The 13,383-nt window shown below is 44.7% G+C and overlaps 1 protein-coding gene across 1 annotated transcript in view; it reads right to left on the bottom strand.

The window, feature by feature from the left end:
- rev3l (REV3 like, DNA directed polymerase zeta catalytic subunit) overlaps nt 1-6,665 on the bottom strand; it is a 198,201-nt gene extending 191,536 nt beyond the window's left edge. The window contains exon 1 of the mRNA XM_087983923.1: nt 6,147-6,665. Within this exon, the coding sequence (XP_087840049.1) occupies nt 6,147-6,285 (139 nt within the window). The 5' untranslated portion in view covers nt 6,286-6,665. The remainder of the gene's footprint in view (nt 1-6,146) is intronic.
- Nucleotides 6,666-13,383: the final 6,718 nt, after the last annotated feature.

Raw genomic sequence — 13,383 nt, 5'->3', positions numbered from 1 at the left:
TTTCCTTGAGGAAATGTTCAAATCCTGAGCACCAAGTAGGCAACCTAGCATTTGGTCAGCTGCAGACAACACAAGTATCAATTCTCCTCACTATACTATTGAGCCATGGCAGAAGCAGAGACTCCTGCAGTCTTCACTGCATCATTCTCACTCAATCCTGACAAATTAGAATACCCTATCTTAAGGTGTGTGACTGCCCATTGGTACAAAAATCAACAGAACTTCCCTTCTCCCTTTTGCACTGAAGCGTCAGCCTCCAGCTCAAACTCTGAGCTGAAACTACTTCAACTTCAGATTTACATTTACTGCAATACATTTGCCCGAATCACAAATGTAGCCAAATGCTATAGCCTTGACAAAAATCATCTCTCTGGCAAACTTAATCATCAGCTAGTTCCTCTCCCTGTAATAGAGCAAAATTAATTCCAAATTTAGGTCTGACCTCAATTGCCTTGGCCACACTTGTTTGATGTTTTTCACCCATCTCTTACTGATGTGAAAAATAAGAGATGTGGCCTTAAATGCTGCCATCATTAGTGGAGGTGAGTCTCCAATCTCACGACTTTAAAACAAATATCCAATGTTTACCTTTCTGACTCCAGCTGAAACTTATCAGATTTACTGGATTCAAACTTCACTGATTTTTTTTGGTCCAGAGTTCTTTCAAAATAGTGGAAAAAAAAGTTTATTGCAGAGGTCCAAAGAAACTTATAACTCTAGATACAGCCATTATTAAATTGTTGTTATGAACAGGTGCAGAAAATAATTCACAAGATTAATAAAAAACTCAAAAGATGACAACACATATCTGGAGATCCATTATATAATGGGTAGAAGTTATGCTCAGCTTCAAAGAATTAGCTGGACCAAACCTGCAGCATTGAGGGGGAAAGTGGATGACTCTTTGAACGTTATCTTAGGGGCATCACCAGTTTCTCCAGCTTAGAATTTCTCTCTCTGCTTTATCTTGCATTTTAAAAATGCAATTCCTAAATCAAAGTCAAGCTCCTAAACTACAACACCAAGTTAGATATTTGTAGTATAGCTAGATGCCAGTTTTGTAGCTGTACTAGAACAGTTAGTACTAGAGGACATACCTTCAGTACCCGAGCCAGAATGTTGTCAGGTAGTATCCAGCTCCTTCAGCCGTTACTTTATTCCAGACTGATTGAATTGGCTAAAAACTAGCAAGGTGATGCTGGAGACCTTGGTGAAGGCCATGCTGGATCTTCCACCCAGCACTTCTGGTCAAACATGTTTGCACTGGATGCGTTCAGGCTCCCCAGTCATCAATAGTGGGCATGTGTTTGTGGAACCTTTTAATAGCCCACTGAACACCCATGACCAAATGTGACAGGACCTTAAGAGCTTCGATCTGATTTACTGGTTTATGAATCAGTCAGGTCAGGCTACTTCCACTGTTTAGATACAAATACAGTTGAGGTATTGAAGCCTCAAAATGTTAGCAGATCATTTTTAGATATGTCTGATGCTGTTGATGCCATGCTTTCCTACCTTCCTCCTCAAACCAGCAATAATCACAATTGCTCAATGGGGAACACACAAGACAGACAGAGATTGAACAATTCTGCTGCTGATGGGCCTCAGTAACTTGTAGTTGACCAGATTGGAAATGCTAGATCTGTTCTGTTAATTTTGACCGATAATAGCACTATACAACCTGATGGATGATATCCCCAGTTAAAAAAAAAAGAGACAATTTTGGTCTTCACAGTTGGGTAGTGGTAAACTTCTAATACTGTTATGCATTGGTGTATTTATGGCAAGTAGATTGGTAAGGGAGAAATCAGATTCAAATAATTTATGAGAACATAAGAATTAGAAGCAGGAGTATGCCATCTGATTCAGACTCATCAAACCTGCTCGCCATTCAAAAAAGAAATTTTTCATGGATTTAGCTCTACTTACCCAATTGCTCACCATAACCCTTAATTCCTTTACTGTTCAAAAAAAAAAAATCAGTAAAAAACATTCAATGAGATAGCCTTAATTGTTTCACTGAGCAGGGAACTCCACAGATTCACAACCCTTTGGGTGAAGAAGTTCCTCCTCAACTCAGTCCTAAAATCTGTTCCCTCTTATTTTGAGACTATTCACCCACCAGTAGAAACAAGCTCCCTGTTTCTATCTTATCTATTCCCTTCACAATTTTATGTTTCTGTAAGATCCCTGCTCATTCTTCTACATTCCAATCAATCAGTTTTGTCCCGGTCCACTCTCTCCTCATATGCCAACCATCACAACTCTAGAACCAACCTAGTGAGCCCCCTCCACTGTCAGTACTTGCTTTCACATGTCAAAAAAGGAGAGACCAAAGCTGCACGTAGTACTCCAGGTGTGGCCTCATCAGCACTCTTCAGTTGCAGTATAACCTCCCTATTTTTAAACTCCATTCTCCAAGCAACGAAGGACAATATTCCACGTGCCTTTTAGTTACCCACTGCATCTGTGAACCAATTTATTGTGATTCAATTGTCTTCACTTAAAGCTCTGGTTGCATTTTGGAAAATCACAACTAAGTGAAATAAATTGTAGGGTACCATGGTAATCAACGTTAAACCAGCATTAGGTTCCTTCAGACATCTGCTGCCCAGGAAAAACAAATTGAAATACATTAACATACATCTACACAGTGTGCATTCTTAGCTGAAATAACTTGCTAACAAAAATAAGCCACTAAATACTGAAGAAATACTGTATAACAGAAAGGAAAATTTTCATGTTGGGATTGAATTTGGGCATTTCTGTTAACTCAGTGGGTAGATTTTTAAACCAAGGCAACATACCTTAAACATCAAGTCGGTGGTACTTAACTCTACCATAATTTGAAAAATACAGCCTAACAAATAATACTAAAGCTTTACTCCAAAAGAAAGGAAAAAAAGCAAGTGTGAATAGCTGATAATGCAGTAGGTTGCATTTCTCAATGAATTGCAATATCTGGGAATGCTTTTTTTGTTCAGCTTTGTGCCTGAGAGTTACTAGAAATCCAGAAGTAGTGAGAAATTAAAGCAGTTTGTGGATGCTCCAATGCTATTTGCTACTTGCTCCCAACTAGGACCCAGTACACAGTGGTGTACAATTCCTGAGCTGGGCCCTGAGGTTGAGGTTGGAACCACAGCAACAACACTGAATACTTGCACTAACCACCATCACGGACATCTTGCATCACCCACTCTACACTTTCTTTCTGCCAATTATATTGGTCATCCTTTTCCCTCTAGCTATTTCCAGCTGTAGATATAAAAGTGGCCAGAATTTTCTCCTCTTGATTCACTCTCCTCACTGGAATCAGAGCAACCAGGAATCGCCCCAGTACACAAGCACAATGCCAAGCCCTTGCCCACCGCTAGAACAAAACAGTGCGTTTATCTTAGAGGTAAGCAGAATGTGGATGTGATCACAAGACAATGCCAACTCAACTGTTATCTGACAATGCACACATTTTATAAAATTTTTAAAAATGGCAAAGCAAAATCATAAAACAGGCCCCAAAGAATAAACAATGTTTAAACAAAACAAACTTAAGGAAGGAACAACAAAATCAAGAATTTACTATAGCTATTCTCCCTCTTATTTATTCATTCACATGCTATAGGCCTAGTCTGCAAGCTATGCCCTTCAGACCTTGGTAGCTCAGTCAGTAGTAGCATTATCAAACACCCAGTTGCCCATCCTGGGTACATTCTGTGCCCTAGCCACTGCAATGCTTCTTCCAAATAGTATACAACATGGAGAAGCACAGATTCATCAGCTGAGGGTAACAGGTTGGTCTTGAAGTCTCCAAAGCCCACTTGCTCCCAGCTGCACACGACTGAACTTACCCAAGGGTATTAATGGAGAAGTTTAAGAGCAGAGGGGGCCTTTAGTTCATTGTATCAGCCTGGTCATCAAGTACCTATTGACACTAATCCCATTTTTCAGAACTTGACCTGCAGCCTTGTTTGCTATCATGCTTCAAGCGACCATCTAAATAGTTCTTAAATATCTTGATGGTCAGCGTGTCTACAAGCCCTTTTCAGGCAAAGTTCCAAGTAACCACCACACTAAGATGAAATATCTCTTCTTCAAGTCAGTTTTAAACCTGTTGCCCTTTATGCACCCTCGTTGTTGATCCCACTCAGGGAAAAATCAATGCTCCTCATTTTGTACACCTCAGTCAGGTCCTCTCTCAGCCTTCTTTGCTCTAAAAAAGAGAAACACACCCAGGCTATCACTTTATAGCTGAAACACTCCAACCCAGCCAATATCCTCAAATCACCTCGACACTTCCTCCAATACATTCGTGTCCTTTTGACAGCATGGCAACCAGAACAGTACAGTACTCCAGCTGTGGCTTAACCAAGATTTATACAACCTCCATATTCTTGTATTTAATACCTAAAAGACAATATACGGATGTGCTGCCACAGAAGGTTGGGGAGGCCAGGTCATTGAGTAGATTTAAGATGGAGATATTTAAGATGGAGATAGATAGTCAAGGGGATCAAGGGTTATGGAGAGTGGGAGAATGTTGAGAAACTTATCAGCCATGACTGAATGGTAGAGCAAACTGAATGGGCTGAATGGCCTAGTTTTTGCTCCTATGTCTATGGTCTTAACCAACTTATTCACCTGACCTGTTCCTTTGAAGGATCTTTGGACATGCACACTAAAAATCATCTGATCCGCTGTACTTCCTGGTTTTCAACCTTCCATTGTGTACTCCCTTGCCTTTTAGTCCTCCAAAAATAAAAGCCCCATCTCACACTCTTCAAGGTTAAATTCCATTTGCCAATGTTCTCCCCATCTGACCAGTTCATCCATGTTGTCCATTAAGGTTTGCCTCATTACTTACTATACCAACTCTCATGCCATCTGCAAACTTACTGTTCAATTTAGTGTCTAGATCATTAGTGCATAAGACAATAGAAAAGGAATCATCACTGAATCCTGTGATACACTACCAGACATAGGCTTCAAACCATCACTCTCTGCCTCTTGCCACTAAGTCAGAACCATGAAAGTGATTGCTAACTCTAATGAAACTTCAACTTAACAAGAGAATATAAGACTAACTTGAAGATATTGTTTTGTTTGTGTACAGCATTCTCTTCAGATCCAATGCACATTAACAGAGCAAGAATACCTAGATCAAAGTAAGCTAAAAATCTATAGCTTTCAGGGTTTTTTTTTTTAAAAATCTTCAATACTTGACTATTTTAAAAAAGGAGAGAGGAATCACTGCACTTTATTAGAATACTCAGGGCTTGAAAATCCATCCTGATAAAAGATGGTTGAACATGTTCTAACAGCATTCAGGAAGAATTATCACCTCAATTCTGAGTGTAAATGTTCAACCAATATTTACAACAGCAAACACATTTGACAAGTGCAATAGAGCTTTGACTAGGAAAATGATATGCAAGATACCCTACAGTAAACATGGCGACTAACGTCAACAGTTACTGCATGCAAATAAAATTATTTCAATACATGGAAGATCATGAAAATATGTATTTGTTTAAAAGCCACACCTTTTTCGTTATTGGAGCTGGGGTGGTCATGGCTACCCTCTAGTATTTTTTTTATTATCTCTTGAGCTTTCATAGTTAACTCAAATCCAGCTTGCGCTAACGGTTCAACTAAACAGAGGGAGCTGCATGGTAATTACACCAGTGACCTGGGGCAGAAACAGAGGAGATTCCTCTTCACAATTAATGAGAAGATCTGCATAATTCCCCTCCTCCTTCGCCAGATACAGTTCGTGCGGACGATTCTCGCCTTCCTCGGACCGTTAAATAGTTTCAGATCAAATTTTTATTATTTTTTTAAAAAAGTCAAACGCTCCCAGCGAAAACACGAGTGCACATCTGACACGAAATCTCCAAAACTGGGTGGGAGGGTTAACACCATACGGTGTGGACAGCACCGTGGGTGGTACTGCACATCTTTAAACTCACAAGCAAATGTGATTTTGTGCGAACACACACACACACAGAGAGTGAGACAGACCCCGTTAGCAAGTGTCTCAGCCCCTGGGAGGGGTAAACAAAATGGCAAGCGAGACCACAGGCTGCTTCCCACCCCGCTCCTGCCAACAGTGGGGCGTGTTAACATTTCACAGCAACACAAGGCCAGCTTACCTGCAGGTGTCGGCCCGAAGATACGAACCACGGGCACCCTGGTCACCTCACTCTCCCGGAATCCCGAATAGCAGACATCCAGACCCTTGACAGGGCTGGACATGTAGTAGTCAGCGGTGACAATCCTCACTGCAAACATCCTAAACACCGGGCAAGGGGAGGGGAGGGTGGACAAAATAAGTGGAAGGATAAAATGCAACCTCCCCCCCCCACCCTAAAACAACGGATAAAGACGGAGTGTCTCTGCAAGTGGAAGGGGGTCGGTGCGGGTCAGGCTGGGGAAGGAGGCGGCTATTAACACGAGCAGGGAGAGAGGAGGGGGAGGCTGCGGGCCTCTGCACTGACTGTGTCCATCAGGGTGCATCCATGGCCCCGGCCTCTCTCCCTCACCCTCCGGGCACAGCTTCCAGCCGCCTGCCCGGTGCCACACATCACCACCGAGTGAGTGAGTGACACGGCGGGCTGTGTGTTTATAAAGACGCCTGCTTCTGTCTCACAGCGAGCGCGAGCCCCTCCCCCCTCCACGAGCTGCACTGCACCAACGGCCGCCACGGCCGCCGCCAGACGGTAAAGGGGCGGGGCTTCCACTGAGGCCCCGCATTCTCCACGCCTCCATTGGTCGCTATCCCGTCGCCCGCCCAATCCTGCACGCCGATTGGCCCGTTGCCGCGACACTGACGAGCTGTTGACACCTAGCTCCTTGTTCCTCCCTCACCATTGGCTGGAGCTCGGCCGGGCGTCACTGTCTTTCTGCCCGCGCCGATTGGTTTGTTGCTCTCCCTCCTTCTCCGAGGGAGAGGGGTTGATTGACAGGGGAGGTGGCTGTCGATTTGCGTTGTATTATGTAGGTGTGGGCGAGCAGAGGGCAGCAGGGACCAGTACAATCTAGTTGGAGGCAGAGGTCAACTTTCCATAGAGAACTCGTGGTTACGTGAAGGAGAACTAAGTTCGTAAGAGTTGGTTAGCTCAACTAATGCCAACAGTGTATGTTGAATACCTCCATCAGCTGAAGTAACCATGAAGGTTTCTCCTACTCAACCTCTACCCTCACCTGTAATGTGATAACAGTCAGGTTAAGCAACTTTTCTACAATAGAATCATAGAGAAGTACAGCTTGGAAACAGATCCTTCAGTCCAACTCATCCATACCGACCAGATATCTTACATCTATCTCATCCCATTTGCCAGCACTTGGCCATTAACCTTTAAACTCTTCTTATTTATGAATCCACTCAGATGCCTTTTAAATGTTGTAATTGTACTGTCTCCACATCCTCTGTCAGCTCGTTCCATACACACATGACTCTCTGCATGAAAATGTTGCCCCTTAAGTCCCTTTTAAATCTTTCCCTTCTCACCTTCTAAACCTCGGCCCTCTAGTTTTGGACTCTATTAGTTTTGGGGAAAAAAATCACTCTATCCATGCCCTGCATGATCTTATAAATGTCTAAAAGGTCACCCATCAGCCTCTGACACTCCAGGGAAAATAGCCCCAGCATATTTTACTCTCCCTTTACTCAAACCTTTCAATATTGGCGACATTTTTGTAATTTTTTCCGAACCTTATCTTTCCTATACAGGGAGACCAGAATTGCATACAGTCTAATGTCCTGGCTTTCCGTCAGGTTTTCCGGTTTCCTCCCACAGTCTGAAAATGTGCAGGTTAACTGGACTGGCCATGCTAAATTGACCATAGTGTTCAGGGTTGTTCAGGGTTCCTGCGGTCACAATGAAATGTGCCAGGAGTGGGGTGTGAGCTGGTGGGGGGTGTGGACCTGACGAGGGCGTGTGGAGGGAATGGTCCAGAGATATATTTCCCTCCCCACCATTATCAGCGTTCCCTCTGTGACTCCCTCGTCAGGTCCACGCCCCTCACCAGTCCACACCCCACTCCCAGCACCTTTCCCTACCATCGCAGAAAGTGCAAAACCTGCGCCCACACCACTCCCCTCACCTCCACCCAAGTCCCCAAAGGATCGTTCCACGTCTTTCAGAAATTTACCTGTACCTCTACCAATGTCATCTACTGCATCCATTGCACCCAGTGTGATCTCTTCATCGGGGAGACAGGACACCGTTTTGCGGATTGTTTCAGAGAACATCTCTGGGACACCCGCACCCACCAACCCCACTGCCCCATGGTTGAACACTTCAACTCCCCCTCCCATTCCATCAAGGACATGCAGGTCCTAGGCCTCCTCCACCACCAAACTGTTACTACCCGACGCCTGGAGGAGGAATGCCTCATATTCTACCTGGGACCCTACAACCACCCGGGATAAATGTGGATTTCAGTAGCTTCCTCATTTCCCCACCCCCTACGTTATCCCAGTCCCAAACCTCTAACTTGGCACCACCCTCCGGATCTCTCCATCACTCCCCCCCTGACCGATTGCCTTCTCCCTCACCTTCATCCACCTATCGCTTTCTCAGCTACCTTCCCCCCAATCCCCACCCCCCTTCCATTTATCTCTCAGCCCCGATCCACAAGCATCATTCCTGATGAAGGGCTTATGTACAAAACATTGATTCTCCTGCTCCACGGATGCTGCCTGACCTGCTGTACTTTTCCAGCACTACACCTTCGACTTAAATGTTATCTAACCTTATTAACTACTCTACCATGCGGAACTTTGTCAAACACCTTACTGAAGACCATATAGACAATGTCCACCACTCTACCTTCATCAATCTTCTTCGTAATTACTTCAAAAAAATCGTGAGACATGATTTCACACATACAAAACCATGTTGACTATCCCTAAGCAGTCCTTGCCTTTCTAAAAACATGTGTATCCTGTCCCTCAGAATTCCCTCCAACAACCTGCCCAATACTGATTTCAGGCTCACTGGTCTATAGTTCCCTGGCTTTTCCAGGGAACTATGTGTGGAGGTGCAGGTGAATCTGTGGCGGATATGGAAGTTTCCTTTGGGGCCTTGGAGGGAGGTGAGGGGGGAGGTGTGGGCGCAAGTCTTGCACCTCCTGCGGTTGCAGGGGAAGGTGCCGGGAGTGGAGGTTGGGTTGGTGGGGGGTGTGGATCTGACGAGGGAGTCACGGAGGGAGTGGTCTTTACGGAATGCTGATAGGGGAGGGAGGGAAATATATCCTTGGTGGTAGGGTCCGTTTGGAGGTAGCGGAAATGACGGCGGATGATGCGCTGTACATGGAGATTGGTGGGGTGGTAGGTGAGGACCAGTGGGGTTCTGTCCTGGTGGCGGTTGGAGGTGCGGGGCTCAAGGGCGGAGGAGCGGGAAGTGGAAGAGATGCGGTGGAGGGCATCGTCGACCACGTCGGGGGGGAAATTGCGGTCCTTGAAGAAGGAGGCCATCTGGGTTGTGCGTTTTTGGAACTGGTCCTCCTGGGAGCAGATGCGGCGGAGTCAAAGGAATTGGGAGAATGGGATGGCGTTTTTACAGGGGAGGAGGTGTAGTCCAGGTAGCTGTGGGAGTCGGTCGGTTTGTAGTAGATGTCCGTGTTGATTCGGTCGCCTGAGATAGAAATAGAAAGGTCTAGGAAGGGGAGGGAGGAGTCTGAGACGGTCCAGGTGAATTTGAGGTCGGGGTGGAAGGTGTTGGTGAAGTGGATGAACTGTTCAACCTCCTCGTGGGAGCACGAGGCGGCGCCGATACAGTCATCGATGTAGCGGAGGAAAAGGTGGGGGGTGGGGCCAGTATAGTTGCGGAAGATGGACTGTTCCACATATACTACGAAGAGGCAGGCATAGCTGGGGCCCATGCGGGTGCCCATGGCTACTCCTTTCGTTTGGAGGAAGTGAGAGGATTGGAAAGAGAAGTTGTTCAGGGTGAGGACCAGTTCAGTCAGTCGAAGGAGGGTGTCAGTGGAAGGGTACTGGTCGGTACGGCGGGAAAGGAAGAAGCGGAGGGCTTTGAGTCCTTCGTGATGGGGGATGGAGGTGTACAGGGACTGGATGTCCATGGTGAAAATAAGGCGCGGCTCATCTTCCGCCTAGGAACCCTCTAACCACAAGGGATGAACTCGGATTTCACCAGTTTCCTCATTTCCCCTCCCCCCACCCTGTCTCAGTCAAATCCATCGAATTCAGCACCGCCTTCCTAACCTGCAATCTTCCTCCCGACCTCTCCGCCCCCACCCCAGTCTGACCTATCACCCTCACCTTGACCTCTTTCCACCTATCACATTTCAGATGCCCCTCCCCCAAGTCCCTCCTCCCTACCTTTTATCTTAGCCTGCTGGACAAACTTCCCTCATTCCTGAAGAAGGGCTTATGCCCGAAACGTCGATTCTCCTGTTCCCTGGATGCTGCCTGACCTGCTGCACTTTTCCAGCAACACATTTCCAGCAAGGATGAGGTCAAGTATGTTTTCCCTCTTGTTGGTTTCCTCACCACCTGCCGGAGATCCAGTCTAGCAGCAATGTCCTTTCGGACCTGACCACTTCAGTCACTAGTGCTGCTGCCGAGCCACTCTTGGTGGTGGACATTGAAATCCTCCACTTGGAGCATATTTTGTGCCCTTGCTACCCTCAGTGCTTCCTCCAAGTGTTGTTCATCATGGAGGAGTACTGACTTACAGATGATTGTCAGAAAAACCCAAGAAGAAAGTCTGCCATCCTCACCAGGCCTGTCAAACATATCAGTCTAGATTTTTTTTTCCCCGACAATCAGTAATGGATCCATAGATTCTTAAACATTGAATTCAAATTCACCATCTGTGGTGATGGGATTTGAGACCATGTCTCCAGAACATAAGCAGAGTTTCTGGATTAATAGCCTAGTCATAATGCCAGTAGGCCATCACCTCCTCAGTTCAAAGGAGAACAAACCCAGCCTATCCAATCTTTCCCATACTTGCATTTCTCCAGTTCTGCCAAATACTTACTCATCTTTTCTACATCCTTTCTATTGCTATTACATCCTTTCAGTGATGAGGTGACCTGAGCTGCACACAGTTTTCAACTTAAAGTCAAATTAATGATTTGTACACTTCCAGCATAACCTGCTTTTATTTTCTATACCTCAGTGAATAAAAGAAATAATTCCTTCTTATTGATCTATTCTGTTACCTCACGGATCTATGAACAGTCACTTCACTGTCCTCACTTTCCCTCCATCTCTGTATTCTCCCACTAATTGTTTCTTTGCCTTATTTGGCCAGGGAAATAGTACTGAATAATTTATTGGAACTGTGACTTTTGAGGTTTTAAACAAACTAGGTCTTAATTTTCCAAAACTCATTAGGTTAGGAAAGGTTCCTTCAGACTGGTAAATAGCTAATGTAACCCCTTTATTCAAAAAGGGAGAAAAACAGGAAACTGCAGGCCAGTCATTTTAACGTCTGTTATAGGGAAAATGTTAGAAGGTATTATTAAAGACATTATAACAGAGCTCTTGGGTAAGTTCAACCTAATCCAACAGAGTCAAAATGATTTTGTCAAAGGGAAATCACGTTTAACTAATTTATTGGAGTTCTTTGAAGAAGTAACTTGTGATGTGAATAAAGGGGAACAAGTGGGTGCATTGTATTTAGATTTCCAAAAGACACTTGGTATGTGCCACATCAAAGGTTACTGCAGAAAATGAAAGTGCATGGTGTCGGGGGTAACATATGGCATTGATAGAATATTGGCTTGCTGACAGGAAGCAGAGAGTAGGATGTTTTGTCAAGCTGGCAGGATGTCACGAGTAGTGTTCTATAGGTATCCATGCTGGGGCCTTAATTCTTGCAATTTATATAAATGAAATGGATGGAGGACTGAAGGCAGGGTTGCTAAACTGGCTCAAAGACAGGTAGGCAAGTGAGTTGTGAATAGGACATAAGGAGCCTACAAAGGGATATAGATAGTTTTAGTGAGTGGGCGAACATCTGACAAATGGAGTATACAGTGGGCAAGTGTGAAATTATCCATTTGACAGAAAGAATTAAAAAAAAACTATCTTATCTAAATGGTGAAAAGTTGCAGAGCTCTGAAATGCACAGAGATCTGGGTATCCTAACGTATGAATCACTGAAGGATGGTATGCAGGTACAGCAAGTAATCAGGGAAGCTAGTAGAATGTTATGCTTTATTGCGAGGGGAATTGAATGCTAGAATAGGGAGGTTATGCTTCAATTATACAGGATTATATTTGTGAGATTGCATGTGGAATACTATGTACAGTACAGGTCACTACATACGTAGAAGGATGTTAATGTTGGAAGCAGTTCAGAGAAGGTTTACCAGCTAATACCTAAAATGAGTAGATTGTCTCTTGAGGAAAGGCTAGACATGCTAATACCTGTATTCTTTGGAGCTTAGAAGAGTCAGAGATGTCTTAATTGAAACATATTAGATCCTGAGGGGACTTGACTGGGTAGATGTTGAAAGGATGTTTCCTCTTGAGGGAGAAGCTAAGGAGCCTTGGAGAATTTCTGCAGTGCATTTTGTCGATAGTACACACTGCTAGCAGTGAACATGCTGAATCTAAATCGTTTGGTCTCCTGATCATTGAAGACAGATATTTGAGCAGAGATGCGCATCAGAACCTTGTGGAAGTTCTAATGTGCTAATCTCCATGGGAATTACCTGGGAAGTTTCAATTTCTGGTGGATAATTCCACAAATGTCTCCTGACATATTGTGGGACTTGGGTAATGCAGGAAATGTTAGACTGAAGAAAACTCAATCTAAGTGCCTGGAAAATTACAGAGCTGACTTCCTAGTCATTCAGACTGAGCATCCTGACTCCCCCTTCTTGACTAACAACTTGACCCCCTACCAACCAATCCTGACCTCCTGATGAACCACCCTGACTATCGCCCAAACCTTCCCTCCAACCCCACAGCTACATCCTTCAACCACCCAAGTAACTTATTGCATTCAAACTACCCCCATGACCTCTCCGAGTACTCCCTAACCGACTTCACAAGTTCTCCAACCTCCCGACTATCTCCTGTGACCTCATGACTGCACCCTTGACCCTCAAGTATCCAGCAACATATTCACACTGTTCTCATAGCAATCTGAATTCCACTCCAACCAAAACTTATCAACTTTCACCACCCAACATGACTGCCCACTCTAATATGACCCAACTCTACCACCTCATCCATCTGTCTCCTCTCTTACTTGCCATACTACACCTTACAACAGCTCACTATAAAGGGTTGGACTGGTTGGGAATATGCCTTTTGGAGAAAGTGAGGATTACAGATGCTGGAGATCAGAGTCAAAATGTGTGGTGCTGATAAAGCACAGCCGGTCAGGTAGCATTCAAGGA

Source organism: Chiloscyllium plagiosum, unplaced genomic scaffold (assembly GCF_037043375.1).
Source record: "Chiloscyllium plagiosum isolate Xiang-an unplaced genomic scaffold, Cpla_swu_hap1 HiC_scaffold_3, whole genome shotgun sequence".
NCBI classification, from domain to species: domain Eukaryota; kingdom Metazoa; phylum Chordata; class Chondrichthyes; order Orectolobiformes; family Hemiscylliidae; genus Chiloscyllium; species Chiloscyllium plagiosum.
This window is presented reverse-complemented; position numbering and strand designations above follow the sequence as displayed.